This window comes from Oryx dammah, unplaced genomic scaffold, assembly GCF_014754425.2.
Source record: "Oryx dammah isolate SB20612 unplaced genomic scaffold, SCBI_Odam_1.1 HiC_scaffold_28, whole genome shotgun sequence".
NCBI classification, from domain to species: Eukaryota; Metazoa; Chordata; class Mammalia; order Artiodactyla; family Bovidae; genus Oryx; species Oryx dammah.
Window position 1 is genome coordinate 8,463,976 of NW_024070212.1, and position 26,752 is coordinate 8,490,727.

Consider the following 26,752-nt stretch of genomic DNA (forward strand, 5'->3'; position numbering starts at 1 on the left):
CCCTCTCCACTGGGTCTTACCCTTTACCCTTCATTTGACGGATACTACTGCTGTCAGTTAACCAGTCTGGGGAGTTCCATATCTTCCTTTGTGCACGTGTGTGTGTACTCAGTCATGTCTACTTCTTTGCAACCTCATGGACTATGGCCTCCCAGGCTCCTCTGTCCATGGGATTTTTTTAGGCAAGAATACCGGAGTGGGTTGTCATTTCCTCCTCCAGAAGATCTTCCTGACCCAGGGACTGAACTCACATCTCCTGCATTGGCAGGAGGATTCTTTACCACTGAGCCACCCGGGCAGCCCTTCCTTTAGCACTTGCTTGTGATGTACCGGGGGCATTTCCATCTTTCCCTGTACCATTCTATTCACAATTCTCCCCAACTCTGCTTGCCTGGGCTAATGTCTTGGATGTAATTTTATAAAAAAATTGTCTCCTGTTTCCATAGTCTGTGAAGGTGATATCCTGTTTCTAGAAAATTAAGACTTATGATATATATGTATTTCCATCTCTCTTAACTCTATCTCTAATATTCTGCCTAAGGGCTGGACCCTCTGCTTTATTCCCTGTCCCCAGAGGGCCCTTGAAGCTGTGGTTCCCCCTACTTGGAATGCTTTTTCTATAGTTCTCCTCCTGACTGAATTCTTCACACCTTTCATTTCTTAGCTCAATGTCACTTTCTCTGGCCATGAATCTACCAATCACTCCATTACATTATCTTTTAAAACTACTTTCATGGCACTTATGCTTCTCTGAAAGGACCTTGTTTCATTTTTCTCTTATTTATGGTGTGTAACTGAAGTGTAAGCTTCACAAGTGCAGGGATCTTGTCTCTCTTGCTCACTTTTCTAGTTCAATGCCCTTGTACAGTGGGTCTCAATTTTGCCCCCCAAAGAACAATTGGAAATGTCGAGAATATTTTTTTGTTGTTGCTGTTGTCATGACTGGGGTAGGGGTGCTGGCATCTAGTGGGCAGATGCCGGGGATGATATTACATATCCTTATGATTCACAGGCCATCTCCCCTGTCCCCTGCAACAGGGAATTAACAGGCCTCAAAGATCAACTGTTGAGATTAACATATCTTCCCTAGAACAATGTCTGACTCGTAGAGAATATTCAGTAAATACTTGTTGAGTACAGAAGTGAATAGTCTTCTCATTGCCTCAAAGGAGCTTGCTGATTCTTATAGATGTACCATGGGTTTAGGAAATCTTCATCAATCTGCAAATTTACCTAGCCTACTTTCTAGTCTGTTTTACTTGTGAGTTTCCGATCCACTGATTTCTGGTTGTCATTTGAGTTAAGTATCAGGAAGACTTTTCTAATAATTAGCTAAAAGGAGATTTAGAAATCTATTTTTCCACTCTTGCTCTGGTAATGTTTCCACAAGTGGCAATATCACACTTTGCTTTTATCAAAGTACATATTAAATGTACTTTGATAAGAGCTTGTACATATTACAAACCTACTTTGATAAGAACTTGTACATAACTTGCACATATTTTTTTTTTAACTTGCACATATTAAATGTACAAGTTAAATGATCAAAAGAGCTCTCTGAAGGGTAGTAATTACTCTTTTTTAATATTTAATCAAAATATAAGATATAGTAATATACAAAAAGTTTAAGCAAACAGCTTGATGAACTTAAAAAAAATTTATATTACAATGTTATATTATTTTCTGCTGTGCGGCAAAGTGAATCAGCCATAAGGATATATTTACCCTCCTCCTTTATTTAATTTCCTTCCCATTTGGTCACCACAGACACTAAGAAGAGTTCCCTGTGCTATACAGTAGGCTCTCATTAGTTATCTGTTTTATACATAACACAGTAGTGTCTGTATGTCAATCCTGATCTCCCAATTCATTCCTCTCTCCCTTTCCCTGCTTAGTGTCCCTACATTTGTTCTCTACGTCTGTGCCTCTTTCTGCTTTGAAAATAGGTTCATCTGTGTAATTTTTCTAGATTTCACATATATGTGAAACATGTTAGTATGTGTGTTAGTGTATGATATTTGTTTTTTTCTTTCCGACTCACTTCACTCTGTATGACAGTCTCTAGGTCCATCCACATCTGTGCCGTCTGTCCAAATGGCACAATTTCATTCCTTTTTATGGCTGAGTAATACGGCATTGTATATACATGCCTCATCTTCTTTATCCATTGCTCTGTTGATGGACATTTAGTTTGCTTCCATATCCTGACTATTGTAAACAGTGCTTCAATAAACATTGGGTGCATGTGTCTTTTGGAATTATGGTTTACTCAGGTATATGCACAGAAGTGATATTGCTGGGTCACATGGCAGCTCTATTGAGAACCTCCATACCATTCTTCATAGTGGCTACACCAAACCACCTTCCCACCAACAGTGTAAAAGGATTCCCTCTTCTCCACATCCTCTCTAGCATTTATTGTTTGTAGATATTTTGATGATGGCCATTTTGATCAGTGTGAGTTGGTAACTCATTATAGTTTTGATTTGTGTTTCTCTAATAATTAATAATGTTGAGCATCTTTTCACGTGTTTATTGTCCATCTATATGTTTTCTTTGGAGAAATGTCTAGTTAGGTCTTCCACCCATTATTGATTGGATTTTTTTTTATATTAAGCAGTGTTTTTATGTTTTGGAGATTAATCCCTTGTCAGTTGCTTCATTTGAAAATATTTTCTCCCATCCTGAGGATTTTCATTTGTCTTGTTTATGGTTTCCTTTGCTGTGCAAAAACTTTTAAGTTTGGTTGGCTCTCATTTGTTTATTTTTATTTTATATATTCATTACTTTAGGTGGTGGGTAAAAAAAGATTTTGCTGTGATTTATGTCAGCAAGTGTTCTTCCTGTGTTATCCTCTGAGTTTTATAATGTCTGGCCTTACATTTAGATCTTTAATCCATTTTGAGTTTCTTTTTATGTATGGTGTTAGGGAGTATTCTAATTTCATTCTTTTACATGTAGATGAGCTTTTACATATATATGTACATGTAACCACCACCCATCTCAAGAAGTAAAACATTTCTTTATTAATAACAATGTTGATAAGATCCATCCACATTTTTGCTTGTAGAGTAGTTTATTCTTTTTCATTGCTGCATAATTTTTCATTATATGAATATAACATGATTTATTTACTAAGCTAATGATGACTGGTATTTGGGATTTTCCCCCTTCTTGAATTATTATGAATAAAGCCATTATGAGCTTTCTTGTATACATTTTCTTGAGTATTCACAAGAAATACTCTTGTGGGCCATAGGGCATATGTAACTTTAGTTTTAAAAGATACTGTTAGTTTTCCAAAGTGATTGTGCCAATTTGGACTCTCCCTAGCAATGAATGAGAGCCTCAGTTGCATCTCATCCCTGCCAACATTTGGAATTTTCAGTCTTTTAGCCATTTTTGTGCAGATATAGTAGTCTCATCATTTTCTGATCCCCAACAATGTTGGGGACCTTTTAGCTTCTTGTTTGCCAATTGAGTATCAGAGTTTTGTCAAGTACCTGCCTGCCAGTCTTCTGCCATTTTTTGTTGGGTTGTCAGTTACAAACGGCATACCTTGTTTTATTGAACTTCATGTTATTGCATTTTGCAGTCACTGAGTTTTTTATAAATTGAAGGTTTACATCAACTCTGTGTCACAGAAGTCTATTGGCTCCATTTTCCCAACAGCAGCATTTGCTCACTTTGTGTCTCCTTGTCACATTTGGGTAATTCCCTCAATATTTCAGATGTTTTCATTATTATTATATTTGTAATGATGAAGTGTGGTCAGTGATCTTTGATGTCATTATTGCAATTGTTTTGGGTTGCCACAGACTGCATTCATAAGAGATGGTGAACGCAATCAATTGTTAAAACGACAGCAAAAGATTCAGAATATTACATAAATTTAGTTGATAAAGAAGCAGCAGGGTTTGAATGGACTGACTTCAATTTTGGAAGAAGTTCTACTGTGGTTAAAATGCTATCGAACAGCCTTGCCTGCTACAGAAAAATTATTTGTTAAAGGAAGAGTCAATCCATGTGGCAAAGCCTGACTCCCATTCTCTAACCTGCTAACCCCTGAGTGGAGACTACTCTGATGTGCATGGCAGTGTGAAGGTGTGTTCTAACATCATTGATTTGTATTCAACTGTCAAAATTTCCCAGTACCACTTACTGAAGAAGCTGTCTTTTTCCTGTTCTATATTCTTGCCTTCTTTGTTGAAGATTAATTGACTGAAGATATGTAGGTTTATTTCTGGACTTTCTAGTCTGTTCCATTGATCCATATGTCTGTTTTTGTGCCAATACCACACTGTTCTGATTACTGTAGCTTTGTAGTGTTTATCTGAAGTGTGGGAGGGTTTTGCCTCTTGCTTTGTTCTTTTTCTTGAGTATTGCTTTGGCTATTCTGGGTCTTTTATGATTCCATATAAATTTTAAGATTATTTGTTCTAGTTTGGTGAAAAGTGTCATGAGTAATTTGGTAGAGACTGTATTTAATCTGTAGATTGCTTTGGGTAATATGGCCAATTTAACAATAATTAATATTTTAAATTAATTAATCCAAGAGTATGAGACATCTTTCCATTTCTTTGAATTATCTTTAATTTCCTTTATTAAAGTTTTATAGTTCTCAGCATATAAGTCTTTTACCTCGTTGGTCAGGTTTATTCCTAAGTATTTTGTGTGTGTGTGTGTGTGGGGGGGTGATTTTAACAGGTATTTTTTTTTTTTTACATTCCCTTTCTGGTATTTCATTGTTAGTGTAAAGAAATGTAACTGATTTCTGTGTATTAATCTTATATTCTGTTACCTTGCTGAATTCATCTGTTAGTTCTAATTGTTTTTGTGTGTCTATATTTCTGTATTTTGTCATCTGCTAACAATTTTACATCTTTCTTTCCAATTTGGATACCTTTTATTTCTTTTTCTTGTTGGATTGCTGTGTCTAGAACTTCCAATACTATATTGAATAGAAGTGCGGAAAATCAGAATTCTTTCCTATCCCAAATTTTAGTGGGAAGACTTTCAGCTTTTCACCATTGAGTATTATGTTGACTATGGCATTGTCATAAATGACTTTTATTATGTTGAGATACGTTCCCTCTATAACCAGTTTGGTAAGGGTTTTTTTTTTTTTTTTTTAAATATCGTGAGTGGACGTTGAATTTTGTCAAATGCATTTCCTGTGTCTATTGAGATAATCATGTTTTATCTTTCCTTGTGTGAATGTGGTGTATTACATTGATTGATTTATGTATGTTCAACCATCCTCGTGACCCTGGAATGAAAGCAACTTGGTCATAGTGTATGATCCCTTTTTATGTAATGTTGGACTCAGTTTGCAATATTTTATTAAGGATTTTTGCATCTACATTCATTAAAGATATTGTCTTGTAATTTTCTTTTGTTGTGTCTTGGTTTTGTTGTTATCTGGTTTTGGTATCAGGATTATGGTGGCTTTGTAGAATAAATTTGGAAGTGTTTCCTCCTCTTAAATATTTTGGAATAGTTGAGAAGGATAAGTAGAAGTTCTTTTTGGTATGTTCAGTAGAATTCCTTAGTAAAGCTGTCCAGTCTTGGATTTTTGTTTGCAGGGAGTTTTGTTAAATTACAGATTCTATTTCACTTGTAGTGTTCAGTCTGTTTAAATGGTCTGTTTCTTCTTGACTCAGTTTTAGCTGGCTATATGTTTCTAGAAACTTGTTAATTTCTTCCAGGTTGTCCAACTTGCTTGCATATAACTATTCACTGTGTTCTCAGTTTAAAAAAAATTTTTTTTTGTGTGTGTGTGTGTGTGGTTTCAGTGGTTAAAATGTCTTCTCTTACATTTCTTATTTTGTTTATTTGGGTCCTCTCTCTTTTCTTCTTGGTGAGCCTGGCTAGAGATTTGTTGATTTTGTTCACCTTTTCAAAAAATTAATTCTTGGACTTATTGGTCTTTTCTATTGTTTTTTGATCTCTATTTTCTTCTGATCTTAATTATTTTCTTCCTTATGCTGACTTTGTGTTTTGTTTGTTCTTTTTATAATTCTTTTAGGCTATAGGTAGCTTGTTTGAGATTTTTCTTATTTTTTGAGGTGGGCCTATATTGCTATGAACTTCCCTCTTAGAACTGCTTTTGCTGCATAAGTTTGTTAACTCATAAGGTTATAATATCATTATCTTTGATAACTCATAAGGTTATCTCATGAGGTTATAATCTTTGTTATAAAATGTAGTCTAAGACTATGTTTTCATTTTCATTTATCTACGGGCTTTTTCTGATTTCTTTTTTGATTTCATTGCTGACCCATTGGCTTTTTAGGAGCACAATGTTTAGTCTCCATATGTTTGTTCTTTTCTCATTTTTCTTTCTGTGAAAAAAGAAACAGTTTTCATACTGTTACAGTTTCGAACAGTTTCATACTGTTGTAATCAGAAAAGTTCTCAGTTGAGTTAATTTTTCAGTTATTTTATGTTTTATTTCTATAATTTTCATTTTTGCTGTTGTTCAATCACTCAGTCACGTCCAGCTCTTTGTAACCCCATGGACTGCAGCCCATCAGGCTTCCCTGTCCTTCACCATCTCTCAGAGCTGCTCAGACTCCTGTCCATTGAGTCAATGATGCCATCCAACCATCTTGTCCCCTGTCATCCCCTTCTCCTCCTGCCTTCAATACTTCCCAGCATCAAGGTCTTTTCTAACGAGTTGGCTCATTTTCATTTGGCTCTCAGATCTTAGGCTTAGAACTAACAGAACCTAAAAAATTTCATTTTTTCAGGTAATTATTGCTGTACAATGAAGCACCTCCAATCTTAGCAGTTTAAAACAACCACCACTTATTTAGTCAATGAATCCAGTAGTTGGCAATTTGGGCAGAGGTCAACTGAGTTATTCTTTTCATTTCAGCTTGCACCATTTAGGCAAATATGGTCAGCTGCCAGATTGGCTGGGGATGGTGGATCTAAGATGGCCTTAGCTTGCCCCATGTGAGCTCTCATCCTCTAGAAGGCTATCTGAGTCTTGATTGTATGCCATCCATACAGGTTTCAAGAGAACGTGTAAAGGCACATTCCAAGAGGCATGTGCAATGCCTCTGTAGATTTAGGCTTAGAACTAACAGAACCTAATTTTTGCTGCATTCTCTTCAGAAGGCCAGCCTGGTTACAGAGATGGGAAAGGGAACTCTATCTCTTGATGATGGAAGGAGCTATAAAGTCACACTGCAGAGAGCATGGCCGCTTTTGCTTTCTATCACACTTGTTCTTTGCTATAATTCTCAAGCATATTTTATTTCCTTAAACATGTTAAACAAAATTACTTTAAAGCTTATGACTGATAACATTATTATTTAAATGTCCCTTGGGCCTAGTTCTCTTGGTTTATAGACATGTTTCTACGTCTGTTTATTTATTTCATTTTGGACATTGTTGTATGAAAAATTTTAGAAATATTTAATGTGCTGGCTTTTGTTATTTTCCTACAAGAATAATTTATATTTGTCTCTAATAGGCAGCTAGATTAGTAACACTGGAGATTTTTTATAATGTTAATCCAATCCAGGGTTGAGATTATTCAAAATTGGGCTTTAATTTCTACAAGAGCTGGCCTATTCCTTACTCATCCTTACTTTTACTGTGTACCTCTTTGTGGTACCAACCCCAAATATGATGAATTTTAGGTGCACCCACTTCTTAGCAAGATATTCCTGAACTCCATGTTCTTTTAGGTCCTTGAGTTTAGTGTAAACTCTGCTCAAATTCTCAGCTTTTCAGCTGCTTTTTATGGACTCAGAAGATGCCTCTAAGGAGCAGGAGTCAAAAATGCTGGTCTCACTTCTCTGAATTTCCTTCTTACAGATCTTGGACATATAACTTTATATGACTTTATTAGCTCTCTCATGTTGTTAACAACATATTTTTATATTTTGCTCATTTTTCTAGTTATTTTCAGTGGAAGTATTGGCTGTATGTCTTAGACTAGTCTTCCATTATTGGAATTAGAATTGCTTAGATGATTATTTATCTCAATGTTGAAGTGTGTGCTGCAGAATGAAAACATGTTCTATTTCCAGATCACAAATTCTCTAGAATCAAGAATTATATCTTATTCATGAAGACGCTCTGTCTTTTTAGGGCCCTGGGTAAAGGCTGCATAATTGGTGAGTACAGTGCATGTCCTTTTCGTAGGTTTAGTAATTATTTTATTGTTCACCCTTGTTCTCAAGATCTTTAGATAGGGGAAGGATCTCAAGAGACAGTCACAGAGGCGTATAGCACAGTCTCTGCTTTTGGTCTGGTAATGAGCAGAGCCAGTTCAAGTCATAAGAATATGAATAGGAACTCCATGTGTTTTACTTTTAGGAGCGTCAAATCAGAGAAACATATTATCTCCACCAAATAGTAATTACAAGTCCTTTAATTATTTACTTAGTCTCTTGAGAAAATGCCAGTGTGAATGTATGGTTAGGAATGAATGTTTATAATGCATGTGGACATCTAGAAATCTCTGTCCATTGCTCTATTCTCAATGTTCTCCATTTGAAAAAATATGTTTGTATAACTACCTCCATCTTCTGTTCTCTCCTCCAGATTCTCCCTGACCCTTTTCAGCCCACTCAAACAGGCATCCACCTGTCTCTGCATTCACTGGGCCATGCGGCATAGCTTCCCTGACAAAAATGGCCACAGAAATTTCCACTTGTTTACGTTGATTGCAGTGGGGTGCTCTAGCGTAGGCAATGACAAGCAGCTCTAGGTCACATTCCTATGTTCATTAGTCACCTTCTTTGTCCTTTGAGAGTGATGTACTGGGATATGCTTTGGAAGTATAGTTTTATTTTTCTCTCTTGATTTGTTTTCTATGGAACAATCCTGTGGATAATTTCTGGTAACTAAAAAATTGGCAAACCTTAAAGAATAAGGATCACAGTCCTAAAATGAACACTTTAAGTGCTAAAAGAAAGGATTATGAATCTAGTTCTAGTTCTATGGGAGGACAGATGAGGGAGCCATGAGTTCAGCTTGAGGAGTTAACCTTACTGGGTCTGGTCATATGAAACCATGATTGAAAAAGACACATGTACACATACTCACTGCAGCCCTATTTACAATAACTAGGACATGGGAGCAACCTAGATGTCCATCAGCACATAAATGGGTAAAGAAGTTGTGGTGCATATATACAATGGAATATTCAGTTCAGTTCAGTTCAGTCGCTCAGTCATGTCCGACTCTTTGCGACCCCATGAATTGCAGCACGTCAGGCCTCCCTCTCTATCACCAACTCCCGGAGTTCACTCAGACTCGCACCCATCGAGTCAGTGATGTTATCCAGCCATCTCATCCTCTGTTGTCCCCTTCTCCTCCTGCCTCCAATACCTCCCAGCATCAGAGTCTTTTCCAATGAGTCAACCCTTCGCATGAGGTGGCCAAAGTACTGGAGCTTCAGCTTTAGCATCATTCCTTCCAAAGAAATCCCAGGGCTGATCTCCTTCAGAATGGACTGGTTGGATCTCCTTGCAGTCCAAGGGACCCTCAAGAGTCTTCTCCAACACCACAGTTCAAAAGCATCAATTCTTCGGCACTCAGCCTTTTTCATAGTCCAACTTTCACATCCATACATGACTACTGGAAAAACCATAGCCTTGACTAGATGGACCTTAGTCGGCATAAGTAATATCTCTGCTTTTGAATATGCTATCTAGGTTGGTCATGACTTTTCTTCCAAGGAGTAAGCGTCTTTTAATTTCAATGGCTGCAGTCACCATCTGCAGTGATTTTGGAGCCCCAGAATATAAAGTCTGACACTGTTTCCACTGTTTCCCCATCTATTTCCCATGAAGTGGTGGGACCAGATGCCATGATTTTTGTTTTCTGAATGTCGAGCTTTAAGCCAACATTTTCACTCTTCTCTTTCACTTTCATCAAGAGGCTCTTTAGTTCCTCTTCACTTTCTGACATAAGGGTGGTGTCATCTGCATATCTGAGGTTATTAATATTTCTCCCGGCAATCTTGACTCCAGCTTGTACTCAGCCATAAAAAAGAACACATCTGAGTCAATGTTAATGAACCTAGAGCCTATTTTTACAGAGTTAAGTAGGTCAGAAAGAGAAAAACACATATTAACATATGTGTATGAAATCTAGAAACATGAAACCGATGAACCTATTTGCAGAGCGTCAATGGAGATGCAGACATAGAGAACAGCTTATGGACACAGTGGGGGACAGAGCAGGAGATTAATTGAAAAAGAGTAACATTAAAACATGTACGTTACCATATGTAAAATAGATTATGGGAATTTGCTGTATGAGGCAAAGAGCTCAACCTTGGTTCTCTGTAACAACTTAGAGAGGTGAGATGGGGTGGGAGATGGGAGGGAGGTTCAAGAGGAAGGGGACATGTAAGTATACCTATGACTGATACATGTTGATACATGGCAGAAACCAACACAGTATTGTAAAGCAATTATCCTCCAATTAAAACTAAAAATTAAAAAATAAAAAGAATTTCCGGTAGTCACTGCTGGCCACTGTTGTTTACCTCAGCACTACAGGGAAAGAGAGACTTCATATACGATATTTAAAACATATTGGTTAAAGATTTGTCCTCTAAAGCCAAACTGACTGGATTTTAGATTCATCTTTCTCTGTGTAACTTGGTCCAATTACTTTTAAGTTCTTTCTAACTCAGTTTCCTCATCTCTAAAATGGGGCTAAGACCATTTTTGAGTCATTGTAAAGTGAAAAAGTAAAAAATATGTCAAGTGTTTAAAATCTTCCTGTCCCATAATAGGCACTCAAGAGATTTTCACTGTTGTTACTGGTTTGTGGGCTCTTCTGATGAGGGCACAGAGCATGGGGTAGGGGAGGCAGATAAGGGAGATAGACTTTCAGGTTTTCTTAGACTCCGGGCTCTTCATATGCATTTCCATCCTCTTGGTTTAAGGAAGCTCACATTCAACAACCCACATTGCTCAGGCTTGATACCCTTCCTTCCAGCTCCAGCATGGGTTCTCTTTCCTGTAATTCCTAGGTTCTGCTGATCATGTGGTTGGAATCTCAGGAGAGACTGTGCGGTTACGCGCCCCCAGCTTACAAACAAATATATACTCTGTTAAATGGAAGATGCCCTCATACTCAAATTCAAGTAATAATTTTATATTGCCTTGGAAGAATGGTTCTGACGGGATTGAAGAAAGGGGAACTTTGATTCAGACTTTAAATCATTTCAACCAAAGATTCAGTGTTACAAGCAAGGACTTCACTCTTCTCATCAAGGCAGCTCGGCCACAGGACAGTGGCTTCTACGTCCTGGAGGTCACCGACCACTCTGGGAAATATTGGGAACACAAGTTCCAGGTTTCTATATTTGGTGAGTCCTCAGGACAGCTCATCTTGCCCCTGTAACTCTTGCAGGGCTTGTATTTCCAGCATCTTTCTGATCAGAATCTCTGCTTCTAGATCGTGTTGAGAAGCCCCACCTGGTGGAGAAGTGGAAGGTCCTGGATGGGGGCGTTTGTCAAGTGACTCTGTCCTGCTCAGTCACCAGAGGTGGTGATGTGAGCTATGCTTGGTATAAAGGGAGTAATCTGATCCAGATACCTGGGAACATCACAGAACTGGTGGAGAACGTTGATGTCAATAGTTCGCACTTATATACCTGCAATGTCAGCAATCTAGTCAGTTGGGCAAACCACAGCCTCCAGCTAACACAGGGCTGTCAGAGAGACCACCAAGGTAAGTGGAGCACTTTGGGATATAAGAGGGGCTGAAGGTGTGGAGCCCCACAGCCAGGCTCATTGCAAAGAAGACTTGATAAGAGATCCCCTGACTGACTCCCACAGAGCTTTGCAGCCCTTCCCCAGGTAAGCCTTGGCCTCTAGGCATACAGTCCCTATAAAACCAGGGCTGTCTTGGTCAGGGAAGAATTTTATCCCATAAAGAACTTTCTTTCGGGAGATGTGAGTTTCTCCTTCGTATAGGGAATGCTTAGTTGTTTGATGAGTCACTGCCCTGACGTGGGTGCTGATCATTACATTCTTTTTCTGAGAGACTGATGGAGACCTCCTTCCTCCTCCTGAGAGATAACTTCCCCAAGCCATATAGTTTCCCAAGAGGTAACTATGCTGTACACTGTGCCCTGGGTCATGTGGTCATCAGGATCATCTTGGGGGTACTTAGAGGAGTTCTTGTTTTTTTTTTCTCTTTTTGCTTATGTTCATTCTAAGAGTTATCCTAAGTTGTTTTTTTTTTTTTTCTGAGTTAAGTTTACATCACTTTTCATTATATAAACAAAGACTTAATGTGCCATCAGCATAGGTATCAGCATAGGGGACACAGGAAAAAACCTGCTGTCCCCATCCTCAAGGAACTTCTAACCAAACACAGCAGCAAACTAAACACTCGTGAGCAAAAAAGAAACAAGCTGAAGGAATATGGAATGACAAGGACACTGGAGTTTTGTTCATGCCAGCCGTGGCTTCATCATTCACCAGCTCTCAGATCCCAAGCTGATTCATTACCTCTCTGAACCTCAGCTTTTCTTTTGACTAAACTAGGGATGATAATAATAAGTATCTCACAGGAGTGCTGCTAAGATTAAGATTATGTTTGTAAAAAGCCTAGTCAGCTGGCACCTGGAACATTAATTCATCTCCCTTCTCCCCATGTTGGTTGGGTTATGTATCAGGCTTCATTTGTGACACAAATGTTAACGTTTGAATGAAGAAGAGCAGTGAAGGCAGGAATAACAGAAGGTGAAGTGGAAGACTTGCCTGGCACATAGTAGGTGCCCAACAAATGTTTGTTGAGTTAAAAACAAAAGAATGAATGGATGTAACATTTGCTGTGCCAGATGTTTTACATATATTAAAGTCATAATTAACCCCCATGTGTAGATAACACTATCTCCTTTCTCTAAGTGAGAAAACAGGCTCAGAGAGGTTAAGGACATTATCCAAGAGCACAGAGTCTATAGAATTAGAATCGAGCCAGGTCTGTGAGATACTAATACCCATGGGATCTTAGCATCACTCAAGGGAGGTCACCCAAATGACCAGGGAGGTGACTTTGATGGTGAATTCACATGGTGGGAGGAGACCAGCCGTCTGAGAGGGGAGTGTGGTTCTGAAACAGATTCTGCAGCAGACGGATGGGAAGGGAGGAGAGAGGGCTTAGCACTCAAGGCTCGTGTCTTCCATATTCCTCAGGTTTCCCCTTTCTGTTCATTTTGGTGAGCATCGTGATTCTCCTCGTGGCACTGTTCCTGGGCACCCTCACCTGCTTCTGTGTGTGGAGGAGGAAGAGGAAACAGTCACGTAAGTGCAGAATCCCTAGATGTGTCGCCCGATTTGACATCCCCAGTGGCATGTGCCTGGGCCCCCAGTAAATTGAGCAGTGGGTGGTGTGTGTGTGTGTGTGTGTGTGTGTGTGTGTGTGTATGGTTGGTGGAGGGGTGGCAGTGGCCACTGGGCCCTCTTTCTGTTCTTGCCCTCTGGGGTAGCTGCTGGATGCCTACAGCCCATTCCCCAACGTGTAAATGTGCCTGCAGTCTGCCTGGCCTGATAGAATGGGTATGTCAGGCAAGGTTGCTGCCACTGTGCTCTTCAGGTATCTTGGGAAAAACAGTAACCTGCCTCCTTTCTAGAACTTTCCTCAGGGTCTGAGTCTTATGGGATGGAGATGGGGATGCCGGAAGTGGAAGCCTGGATGGAACATCTTCTGGAGATCTCTGCAGCTCTTTTCTTTGCTTCCCTCCTCTAACAGGGACAATCCCAGAAGTTCTGACAATCTATGAAGATGTCAACACCGTGCGAACCAGGAGGAATCAAGTATGACATGCTAGGGGCTGGGATTTCTCTCAGCTAATCTGAGAGATATTTTTTGTAGGACGGCCATTCTGGGCATGGGGAGAGTGAGGACCAGATAATTGTCCTCAGTTCTCTCCATGTATCTTCTCTCCGTTAGCCTCTTAGCTCTGGCCATGGAGGAGAAGAGGAAAATCAAGGGGCAGAGAAGACAAAGGAAGCAGAAGGGGATCTTGGTGCAGAATTTTACCTGCTGGGAAGGGATGGTGCCCTGGTATCCTCATTTTTGCCAGGTCTCACCAGCCAAGATAAGCTCCAGGAAGAGTCCAACCTGCTTGCATTTTGTGTCTGACCACAAATTCTTCAGTTCAGTTCAGTTCAGTCATTCAGTTGTGTCTGACTCTTTGAGACCCCGTGAATCACAGCACGCCAGGCCTCCCTGTCCATCACCAACTCCTGGAGTTCACTCAAACTCACGATAGGTCCTTGCAAATCCGAGTTTATTTTTGTGGGTCCCTTAGTCATTGCCCAGGCTGGGAAGGATGCCAGCCTGACTAGACAAAGCATAGCAGTTTCATAGCTGGCTCCGTCACCTATGCTCATGGTATTTTCAGAAGAAGATGCCTGAGTCTGGCTGAGATGCTAAACAGTAACCAGGTTGGGGCAAAGGTTAGTTCCTCAGGGAACCTCTCTGGCCAGTCAGTATCTGCAGGCTGTGGCCAACTCCGCCTGTCGTCCAGGGGTGTCAGAGAGGAGGAAACCACAGGGGGCTGCGCTGCCCCTGAGCAGGGCAGGATGTGGGGACAGGCCCTGGGGAAAGGCAGTGCCCAGCTGAAATGCAGGAGGGAAGGGTGATGGGTGTAGGGAGGAAGGGCCCTCTTCCCACTCCCATTCCTGATGCTTCACTTCAGGAGGAAGTCACAGCAGTGGGGCTCCTCTTGGTGACCAGTGTGAGGCCTTGTGAGGCCTCACAGAACAGAGAAGCAGCTTCCTAAAGGTCTAGCCTTTGGAATTAGGGAATTGGGAATTAGAGCAGCTCCCCTGGCCTCTTTCCTCGGAATAATGGGGCATGAAAAACTGAAGGAGACTTTGTCTCTCCCATCACTACTGGGTGCTGGTACAGTTCCTGGGAGCAAGTGCATCTTCCAACAGTCACTGATGCCCAAATACTCAGTAAAAATAGCCTTTCCTCCCCAGCAGAATAAAGATGACTTTAAATTAGGTAAAAGGAGAACACAGGGGAAAGTAACTATTTAGTGTAAAAGAGACCTGTTGGGGATTGAAGTCTGTTACTCTGCTTCTGACTCAGGTCTTCCTCCTTCTGTGGCCCCATCTCTCCACGGCCTGTCCCTAGAGTCCCCAGGGTTCTGCTTGAAGGCTTATATCTCAAGCTTCACGTGGTCCTGGCTTTGACCTTTCTGGAGATACTTCAGTCAGGTCTGGGCAGAAGAAAAAACATAAACTTCTGTTTCTTGCCAGATGCCCTGAGTCTAGCCTCCGAGGATGGCTGTTTCCTGCTTCTCTCAGTGCCGTCCTGCTTCCGGGGAGCTCAGCTTGTTCCTTGTCTAGTGGACTGTAATGCGCTCCATGGGCTCTCCCCGGGCCAGACCTGGCAGTGTGTACTCAGGGATCATGAAATGCCACAAGCCCCAGTCTCCTGTGGGGTAGGGCTGAAGAGGGGAGCAGGGAGGCAGTGTGCTCCCTGCCCTGGGCCTTGGCCGGGGCTCCACTCAGCACCACAGCTGCATGGGGCTGGATTGAGGCCAAGGGCAAACCAGCCACCAAAGCTGGGTCTAGAGAGGGGGATTTGGAACAATTAGGGTCCCCAAATTTGTGTCCTTTGGAGTGGGTTGCCATTTTCTTCTATAGGGGATCTTCCTGACCCAGGGATCGAACTCCGGTCTCCCTCATTGTAGGCAGATTATTTATTGTCTGAGCCACCAGGGAAGCCCCTTTTTAATAGGTAACGCTCAGATTAGAGCCCCACCCAAAGCTCAGCCCATTGTCACTAATTACACTGCAAATTTAATCAGAATGTCAGCAAAGGCAGGTTTCTAAGTTACCAAAGTAAAGCAAGTTACAGGAGACTCCTTTGGGCAGGGTCATTTGGTGCGATTCTTTCACATCTGGGTGGTTTCTCACTCCTGACACTAACTGCTGCATGGTGAGTATCTGTCCCCATCCTGAGATGTGCAAGGACCACTTCCTTCCCATGCTCCCCGGAGTCCCTTTTCTTATCCTGTTTCTCCCCAAGTCAATTCAAGTCCAGACAGACACAGCTGTCTGCTCACGTCACCTTATGTCCCTTTACTATCTTTTGTGCAGGAGCAGAAAGCCCCTGGAGAACAGAATACCATCTACTCCATGGTCCAGTCCCAGGTACCACTCTGGTTTTTAGAATCCATTCCATGCCATTAGGGTTTCCTAATGCCACCCTAGAAATTCACACCCTTGAATGGCAGAGTAAGACCTTGGTGCTCCTGGAGTCTGGAAGACAGCTTGGCCTCAGTTGCGTTACATTGTTTGTATAGATGAGTGCAGTTCTGGAATGTCTTGACAGCTGAGCAGGACTGGAAAGTCGGACACAGACATTCTTTTCTTTTCCATGCTTGGTAGCAAGGGTGGTCCAGTGGGAGGGGGAAACTTCTCAGGGGACTCAACTTCTGTTTTCTCTTCCTGATGCTCCCCGTACTTGGGGACTTTGTACTTTTCATTCTTGCCCTTAACTATACCTGTTTTTAGGAGAGAATGCATCTGTGTTGTTCTTTTATCTAATTATGACTTAATAATAACATTTACTAAGCACGTAACATGCCATTTTCTTATTGAATCCCACAAAACAACCTCATGAAATAGGTCTAATAGGAACCTCATTTCGTAGATGAGGAAACAGACTCAAAGTCTAACTAAACGTACTCAAGGCCACATAGCTCTGCTGTGACAAAGCTGAGCCAAATGATTTTCGAGTCTTCTCTCTACCTCTACCTACTTCATCTTTAACATTTTGGGACTGTAGGACTTCGTTCATAGACTAGAGAAGCAACCTCTAAAATTGACTGCTAAAGTGACTATTGATAACCCAGATTGGGGGCATCTTTTTCAAAAGAAATGCTGCCTCCTGGTGGCCAGTGATGAAAATTTCTGGTAAAAATGACTTTTTTTTACGCTAAGACTTCAAGCAACAAACTCTCTAGCTTTGTGGCTAGGCTGCAGGGCAAAGAAAACTCTTAGGGAATGGTGATAAGCTTCCGAGGAAGATCAAGAAAAGAAGGAAGAGAAGAAAGGGAAGGGGAAGAGGACAAGGAGAGGCAATCCAAGGAGAGAAAGAGAGGAGAGAAATGGAAAAGAAAGAGGAAAGGAGGGAGGGAGGCACCCAACCACTCAGAGCCATTCTGGAATTCCCAAGCTGGGTGTTGCTTTCTCTTGTTCCCCTTAAGATGATGTGATTTGCTGGGTCAGAGTGTGTCAAAGAGAGATATAAGGACAATTTCTGGCTTCAGCCACTCTGAATTATAACAAGAGGAATTTAAATAAATGCAAGAGAAGAGCTCCTCTCAGACTGAGATGCTGGTGAGAATGAGCTTTCTTCTCTGAGCAAAAAGAGGGTGGTTACCTGCCTTTGAGAACACCTGGTTCAGGTCCAGAGAGGGAAGGCGTGATGTCAAAGGGAGCTACTGAGTTGTTGAAGAGAGAATCTTGGAGAGTCTGAGGTTTAAATTCTGCTTCTACTGTGAGCACACTGTCTGACTTGGGTTATTTACCCTTTTGGAGTATCATCTGTAGAATGGAGTGAATTTTGATCGTTCTTATTTTGTAGGCTTGTTATAAGGGTTAGGGGAGGATGCACATACAGAGTAAGCACTCAGCAACTAGCAGCTATCTTTAATGGCAAAGCAGGACTAGCATTCAGGTTGTCTGACCTCCCAAATAGTCTGGGGTTCTTTTCACGAACATCTCGAGCTTCCATCTGGGGAAGATTAGGGCGAGGAATGGAGGAGATAGATGCCTGCCTCCCTAGGATTGTGCTGGCTGTTGCTTCTGAAATGGCTTTGTTTCTGTTCTGTTTAGGCTTCTGCTTCCATGTCACAAGATAACGCAAATACACTGTATTCATTGGTACAGACTCCCTGCAAGGTAAGTCTTCTCCATGGGCGGCATGCATATGCAGATGTGTGTTTGCAGAGGGTGTGTTGTGTGTCTGCGTGGGTGTACTTCTAAGTGAGTTGTCTTCCACTGTGTGTATCTGAGTAGCTTGTGTGAAATGACTGTTTAAATGTTAATGGATCAACTAGAAATGCCTTTCTGGTTCTGTTTGGAGAAAAAGAACAGCTCTGAGATTAGGAGGAGAGTTGGATTCTCTGTGAGTTTCTGTGAGAGGCAGTAGATCATCAAAGACAGAGAGGAGGTGCTTTGTGCAGAAGGACCAAGGAGTCCTCATTAGGCCAGCTGAGGCTATGCTGAGAGATCCTGGAGAGGTTTTCAAGGCAGGGGCATATAATCTACAGCTGGAGGAGTAGACTGGGCCAAGAGAGACACAGTGTTGACTTTCAGACGAAGGTTCTGCCCAGTCATCTGCTGCTGGAGGCCTCTAGACTGAGGTAACTCATCACAGTCCCCTTGAAACCTGCTCCAAGCTGAGCTCATGGCTGTTACCTGTGCCTGGGACCATAAAGTAGGGCATCTTAATGCCCCTGGTCATATTTCTACCTTGGAAGAAAGGGGGTGGGAAGAATGTTAAGTCCAAGGCTGGAGTCACAGTATGAAGTCAAAACCTTGCCACTGTAGTGTGGAAGTTAGGAATCTGCCAAACTGTGGGAGTGTTGCACTCATATGGGCCAAGGCTCCTGTGTTTGTGTCCAATGGAGGAGAGGGTTTGGGAAGATCTTTAGATTTTTCATTCACTCCTGTTCTAATAAGTCTTTAAGTCAACTTGGATTTTACCATGCATGTGTACTAAGTTGTTTCAGGCCTGTCTGACTCTGTGACCCTATGGACTACAGGGTCCTCTGACCATGGGATTCTCCAGGCAAGAATACTGGAGTGGGTTGCCATGCCCTCCTTCAAGGGATCTTCTCGACCCAGGGATTGAACCTGCATCTCTGATGTCTTCTGTATTGGCAGGTTCTCTACCACTAGTGGCACCTGGGAAGCCCAGATTTCATGAGAGATATTTATATTTAAATTATGTTGTTGTTGTTTTCTTGTTAAATCATGCCTGACTCTTTTGTGACCCCAAGAACTGTAGCCCACCAGGCTCATCTGTCCATGGGACTTATCAGGCAAGAATACTGGAATGGGTTGCCATTTCCTTCTCCAGGGGATCTTCCCAATCCAGGGATCAAATCCTCATCTCCTGCATTGGCAAGCGGGTTCTTCACTGCTGAGCCATGAGGGAAGCCCATATTTAAATTATACACTGTAGTTTATGAACATACAGTCACAGACATCGTGATCATATGCTTTGGTATTAGGTTTTGAAAGCTCTGTATACTGCTGAGAAAGCTTCTGAGTTCCCATGTCTCCAGTGTTTCTCCGTGTTCAGAGTATGTGCTAAGACTGGTACTTAAGTGTGTGGCAGAATTGTTTACGTGAACCGTGTGTATGTATGTTATGTGTTGAAAAGATACACAGTTTGAGGCAGTATTTGAATTAGATTTGTCTGAAGGGTGTGTGTCTGTGTGGGTGCTGGGAATATGTGTATGCGTGGGAATATGTGTATGCGTGGATTTCAGGGGTATGTGAGTGTGGTTGACTTTGGTTCAGAAATATCATATCATAGGCAAGTGTGTCTTGTGCCTTCTTTGGAAACCATGAGCACCATTGTTTACTCCCAGGGTAGAAAATTCTAGACAATTCTGGGTGAGAAAACTTCAGGGACTTTGTGGGTTCTGAGTCTCCTTTGGGACCTCTCACATCAGTTAAAAGTAAGACATTTCTTAACTTGAAGTTAAGCACTCTTTCCCCTCTGAAATTTCAGACTGGATCCAAGAAGAAGAAACAAAGCCCGTCCTTCAGTAAAACTATCTATGAAGAGGTAAGATTCTGGAATTCTTTCTGAATGGGTTTAGTGCTCACAGCATAGCCCTGAAATCACACGTGAGAAAAGTCATCCATAGCATCTCAGAGGTGGAGGGATTTCAAGGATCTTCTCGGAGAAGGCAATGGCAGCCCACTCCAGTACTCTTGCCTGGAAAAAATTCCATGGACGGAGGAGCCTGGAAGGCTGCAGTCCATGGGGTCGTTGAGGGTCGGACATGACTGAGCGACTTCACTTTCACTTTTCACTTTCATGCATTGGAGAAGGAAATGGCAACCCACTCCAGTGTTCTTGCCTGGAGAATCCCAAGGATGGGGGATCCTGGTGGGCTGCCATCTATGGGGTCGCACAGAGTCGGACACGACTGAAGCGACTTAGCAGCAGCAGCAGCAGCAGCAGCAGCAGCAGCAGGGATCTTCTAATGTGAATCTTCATGTTAGAAATGAGGAAGTGGAGGTTCAAGAAGAGCTATGGTCTAACCCAAGATCTTATCATATTTTGTGGATTTGACTCCTTTGGGGGAGATCTTTCCCCACTATTTGTTTATTTATTTGGCTGCTCCAGGTCTTATTTATGGCATGTGGGATCTTCAGTCTTTGCTGCTGCATGTGATATCTTCAGTTGCAGCATATGAACTCTTAGTTGTGGCATGTGGGATCTAGTTCCCTGACCAAGATTCAAACTCCAGCCTGCTGCATTGGGACTGTGGAGTCTTAGCCACTGGACCACCAGGGAAGTCCCCAAGACTGAGTTTTAAACTAGGGATGTCCCCAGACTGGTTTCCCGGCTGTGGGCCACACATTGGACCTCTCTCTCTTCCATGGATATGTGTGTGTTGGGAAGTGGGGAGCAGAGAAGGGAGGATAAATGAATCTAAATGATTTCCCCAAGTTAGCAAGTAATCGGGCATCACTCCAGGACACATATAATCTTCAGCTGCTGCTGGGATGGACACTGCACAATGGTGACCATTGAGCCTGGTGGCTGGATTGATTCTCATCAAGCCTTTTAGGGAATGGAAAGTAGGCACTCAATGTTTATTGGAGGTTTATTGTGTATATATATCAGTGGTAGCCTGCCAGTGGCTTCATGTACACTATCTCATCTAATCTTCACAGAATGCTATGAGGTAGTATAATTACACTTCCTATTTATACCCAGAGAATTTAAGGCATGGAGAGCACCCCGCTCATCAGTCTCATGTAACACCTGAGCTTCCACCTGTGGCCCGATAAAGATGTTGCCATGGGTCACAAGGGAAAGTGTAGATGGGTGTCTGCTGGAATTTCTGGCACTTGAGCTGCAGCCCCGCATTAAAGCCAGCTGGACAGTCAAGGTTTGTAGAGGACACTGTGTGGGCCAAGGCAAAGTGGGTCATGAAGAAGCATGGTGTCATCAAAAAGCACTAGGAATGGAGCCAGAAGAACTGGATTCAAGCCTCTTACTTCTTACTGGTTGTTGACCTTGAGTTATTTCCCTTACCTGGCTGAGCTTCCTTTTGCTATGAATGATGAATGGGGATAATAATCCATAGCCCACAGGGCTGTTACAAGGATCTCTTAGTGGGAGAGTCTGAAATTCTTCTTTTCTTCCACAGGTTGGAAAAAGAACTTCCAAAGCTGAGAACCCTGCTCGACTGAGTCGTAGGGAGCTGGAGAACTTCTGGATATATTCCTAATTGCCACGGCTGTTCTCACCCCTCTTACAGCCCAACTTCTGCTTTGGGAATTAGCACAATGGATGATGCCAAATGATTCTCTGCAGAGTGGTTCCTAGTCTGGAGATGATATAAGAGTTTGTGCATGGTCTATATTTGTTTTGAAAATGATTTCTTTTTTTTTTTTTAGCATTACTTGTATTTTTTTAAAATATAACTTTATTTATTTGAAAATGATTTCTAACAGCTGCTTTAAGAGCAAGGCTGTTAAATAATATCTCAACTCACAGACCAGACAAGAACAGATAGAGATGTTGGGTAGTTTCCAAAAGACGACACAGCATGTCCCAGTGCTGGTCATCTTCAAGTGCTATGTAAATGTGTGGTGGTGTTACTATCACATTAAGATTCTGTTTCCCTGATTTTCCCCTGGTGACTCATCTTCACTCCTCCCTAATCAATGATGACCACATTTCTAGACCCTTCCTTGGCCCAGACCCATCTTCCAAAAAGGAAGGAAAGATAGCAGGGGCTCAGAGGAGAAGAAAGAGGTCTCTCTGTGAAGGTATACTGAACAGCCCTAAGCCACTGGCAAGTTCTCCAAGGAGGCCAGGCCTGGGCTATATTCAAATACAGAGGAAAAACTTTCCCACTATATATTAAACTTTACCTCTAGCCATCTGGTCACAAAGGGGTGTGGACAGGAGCAAGAGTAGATGATGCAAATCAAGCCCATCGCTGAGTGGGAAAATCACCCAGAGTCCATGCCATCCTAACAATCGGGCAGTGGAAGCAGCTTTGCCTGCAGAATGATGTTTGATTTACAAAAACACATTATTAGACATCTATTTTGGCTTCTTTACACATTCCTCACTATTAGAAACAGTATCATTTAAGTTCTGAGTCCTGATGCTCCCCATGGCAAACACTGGAGGGAGGGCTCAGGCAGCTGGGCACTTAGGAACCAGGCACCTTGCTGGGCTCCCCTGAGCCTTCAAGCCAGACTCTTCCACAAGACTGTGGGGAGCAGGCTGAAAGTCTGGCTGAGCCCAGGAAAAGGGGAACTGGAAGAGGGCCTGGTCAGAGACCCGAAAAGGTAACATTGCATGGAGCCTGATTTTTCAATTGCCCCACTCTGTGCTTAAGGTATAAATTTAATATAGAACTATTACTGTGCTATTACTTAAAGGCAGTCTAAATTTCTTTTCTGAAATTTAGGAAAGAAAATGTAAAAGGGTCTCTTCCCTACTCTGTACTTTTCCTCTCCCAGCCAAAGGGCACTTGTAGGCCATCAATAAAAACACACTGTTTAACTCCTGCTGGAGAGGAGTCTGGACTCCCGGTGAGCTGTCAGTTGTCTCCTAGCCCTGTTCACACTGGAACAGCAGATTCTAGGGTCCCCAGATCCCAGGGGCCACTTAGTCTTGGGGGATAGCCACTTGCTCATGCCCCTCAGATCCTTCTCTCCTGTGGGTGTGTGATTGGTCAAACTAGCTTCTTCCTGGAGACTAGTCCATAGACCACATCTGGGAGAAAGTGTTGGGGTACAAATCGGAGGATATATGCAAAAGGATGGGGAGAGGATCCAAGGCAATTGTGGGCAGCTGAGCAGCTGAGTCAGGAGTTTCATGAGAAGAAGCAGTAGCAAATTATAGGGGTCATAGCAATTCAGATGAACAGCAGAGATACTAACCATTGCCTACTGCTGGCCTTTTACATGTCCTGAGTTGCATAGATCTTGAATTGGGCAGATTTATTTAAGGAGCAGAAGAGATCCTATGGGTCCAGGGACTTCTGGGATGCTCTATTCTGGAGTATAATAATGATTATCATTATCGTCTTGTATGTCTTTGTTGAACTATGTGATAATGTCTTAAAAAGATAATTATCGGAGAAGGAAATGGCAACCCACTTCAATATTCTTGCCTGGGAAACCCATGGACAGAGGAGCCTGGTGGGCTACAGTCCATGGGGTTGCAAAAAAGACACGACTGAGCAACTAAACAACAACCAGCAATGGAGGAGCCTGGCCTGTGCCTGAGGGAGAGGAAAATTCTCTTTCCCTCTTCTTCCCCTTTATTGTGCCCAGTGTGGAAGCAGGGTTGTTGTAAAAAAAAAAAAAAAAAAAAGAAAAAGAAAAAAAAAGAAAAGCTTCATTGATCTACATTAGTTATCACTGATCTACAAATATCATGAGATGCATGGAAGAAAGAAAACTAGGGGCACGATGGGTGACTGAGGAGGAAGAGGGAAAAGTCTGAGCAGAAAGGGAAGGAGTTTGGAGTGACTACAGAACCTTAAAGATGAACGATAGCTACAGAGAGTGGTAGGAAATCTGAATGTGTTTGTGACTGTGCACCCTCCACCTCTTCTGTAACCTCATTAAAAAAAAAAAAAACAGAATGAAAACATTAGTTATTACTCCTTAGTGCTTTATGGAGTTGGGTTTATGTTCTTTTCTGTGTATGGTGCTGGGCTGACACAGGTTTTGAGTTGGAAGCAAGAAAGCTTCATGTTTGAGGAGGTTGAATTATTCACATGGAAACTTATTTCAACTTATTGAAACAAATGGAAACTTATTGAATTATTCAAATTGAAAATGAACCCGGGACACTTTTCAGTATGTTTGATATCTGAGGCACTTGACACCAGCATTTACTTACCAATGGTCATCAGAGGCTTTACAGACCTTTGAGTTGCCAGGTTTTTGTTCTTTATTTTATGAAAAGGGCCACATGGCCATGGTCTTCTATAGTGGAGTCAACTCATAGTCAGGGAATGCAGTTGCAAAATGCATGCAGAAAGCAAAAGTGAAGTATAGTCAAAATTTCCATTTAAAATACTGGAATTCAGGACTTCCCTGACTGTCCAGTGGTTAAGAATCCATCTTGCAATGTAGAATACCTGAATTCAATCCCTGGTCCAGGAACTAAGATCCCACATGCCACTGGAAATGAAGCCCGTGCACCACAACAAAAGATCCCACATGCCACAACTAAGACTCAACGCAGCCTACTGGGGTCCAGCCCCGGTTGGATCCAGGGTATCCAAAGCATGACGGCGTTGGCGACTGAGATTATTTAGAGGTATAGAGAGATAAGAAAAGAATGTTATAGTTAAGAAAATAGAGGAGAGAAAGAGGCTGATATTCCTTGGTTTACACAGAAAGCCAATAAAGCCCCAAGACAAGGGACTTGCACCATTCACGTAGGCCGCAGGCACCCTCCCAGTCTCCTGAGGGAATGAAGACACAGAGTGCCTTCCCGTTCAGGTATTAGAAGCCCAGGCAGAGAAGTGAAGACAGAGGGCCCCTCTGCTCAAAGGGATCAGCCTGAAAAAGAAAGTAAGAGAGAAAGAAAGAAAGAATTGACACGGGGGAACCAGGCTTTCATGGAGCTGGTCCATCACTTTATTTTTCAGGGAAGCTTTTATACTTTGGGCTGTACATAGAGATAAATGTAAGAAACAGAGTCATGCAGGGTCAGCAGGTCTGAGCCTTATTGAGACCAGGCTTTCTCTCTGCATACCTATCTGTATACACAGGTCTTAGGTGATTTACATCATCTTCTGGCCAGGAGGCCTATTAACATTTTATGACCCTTTTCTGATAAGGGTCCGTCAACCAGAAAACTTATTTGCCCTAAAAGTGTTGTTCTTTCCAAAGTCTGGTGCCACTCTCAGAAAGCACTAAATAAAGTTACATTCTTACATAGCAAGGATACAACGATTTATAACAAAGAAAGAGGAGTACAGTGATTTATAACAAAGAGAAAATCCATTAACTCAAAAGTCTAGTATTGCTAACATCAAAACTACTATATTCCTATTTCTGCATCCCAATTACATTGATTAATATCCTCCCAGGTGCCTAAAAGATAAAGGATATGGAGGCCTGGCAGCAATCATTAACTCAACAATGAAGCCCTTCACCAATATAATTCTTAGCTCTTTAAAAGGCTCTATATCTTTAAGATGTTTTAAGCTTCCTGTGCCTCTCGTGGTTGGGAGGCTGTGAACAATCACATGCATAGCTTTAAAAGTCTGGGGAAACCTGTCAGGCAAGTTTGAGAGCCATCAGAGGGGTTTGAGCTGAGACACTCCTTTTATATGCAGGAGACTATTAACTGGAGCTCTAAGTTAATTTTCCAAAGAAAGGTGGTCTGGGATAGCCCCCTGTTAATATCAGAAGAGTATAGTATAGCAGACAGTAAACAGACAAATTTTGGTATCGGGGTAGATGCTCAAGCAGATCCAAGGGACCCCTTGAGACCTGATCTGCCTTGCCTTGTCAGGCTCTTCTGCATGACCTTGTCATGGGTGGGATCGGGGAGTCCCTCGAGTCCTGGTTCTGCCTTGCCCGCCAGGCTCTTCCACATGACCCTGTCATGGGTGGGATCTCCCATGCTGGCTCCTGGCAGCAACCAAATAAATAAAATAAAATAAAAATTATCCATGCAATGGACAGTCAATGAACAAAACAGTAATTAAGCTCCTGCTGTGTATGAAGCACTGCCTGGCTCCCCGGGAGTACCCACTACAGGCCACAGAGGACATTCTGATTCCACAGACCATGTGCTGGGGCAGATGACAGCGGAAGCACAGTATTAAAAAACACAAATGGGCCGCAAAGCATATGTAACACAAGTGCACACAAGAGTATCATGAATGTAAGTCAGTTCAGTTCAGTTCAGTTCAGTCGCTCAGTCGTGTCCGACTCTTTGCAACCCCATGAATCACAGCACGCCAGGCCTCCCCTGTCCATCACCAACTCCCAGAGTTCACTCAGACTCACACCCATCGAGTCAGTGATGCCGTCCAGCCATCTCATCCTCTGTTGTCCCCTTCTCCTCCTGCCCCCAATCCCTCCCAGCATCAGAGTCTTTTCCAATGAGTCAACTCTTCGCATGAGGTGGCCAAAGTACTGGAGCTTCAGCTTTAGCATCATTCCTTCCAAAGAAATCCCAGGGCTGATCTCCTTCAGAATGGACTGGTTGGATCTCCTTGCAATCCAAGGGACCCTCAAGAGTCTTCTCCAGCACCATGGTTCAAAAGCATCAATTCTTCAGCACTCAGCCTTCTTCACAGTCCAACTCTCACATCCATACATGACCACAGAAAAAACCATAGCCTTGACTAGATGGACCTTTGTTGGCAAAGTAATGTCTCTGCTTTTGAATATACTATCTAGGTTGGTCATAACTTTTCTTCCAAGGAGTAAGCGTCTTTTAATTTCATGGCTGCAGTCACCATCTGCAGTGATTTTGGAGCCCCCCAAAA

The 26,752-nt window shown here is 42.2% G+C and overlaps 1 protein-coding gene across 1 annotated transcript in view; it reads left to right on the forward strand.

Moving 5' to 3' along the window:
- CD244 (CD244 molecule) overlaps window positions 1-24,084 on the forward strand; it is a 36,015-nt gene extending 11,931 nt beyond the window's left edge. The window contains exons 2-9 of the mRNA XM_040230092.1: window positions 11,009-11,347; window positions 11,437-11,712; window positions 13,185-13,292; window positions 13,741-13,805; window positions 16,107-16,160; window positions 17,850-17,915; window positions 19,759-19,815; window positions 21,416-24,084. Of these exons, the coding sequence (XP_040086026.1) occupies window positions 11,009-11,347; window positions 11,437-11,712; window positions 13,185-13,292; window positions 13,741-13,805; window positions 16,107-16,160; window positions 17,850-17,915; window positions 19,759-19,815; window positions 21,416-21,496 (1,046 nt within the window). The 3' untranslated portion in view covers window positions 21,497-24,084. The remainder of the gene's footprint in view (window positions 1-11,008; window positions 11,348-11,436; window positions 11,713-13,184; window positions 13,293-13,740; window positions 13,806-16,106; window positions 16,161-17,849; window positions 17,916-19,758; window positions 19,816-21,415) is intronic.
- The last annotated feature ends 2,668 nt before the right edge of the window (window positions 24,085-26,752 follow it).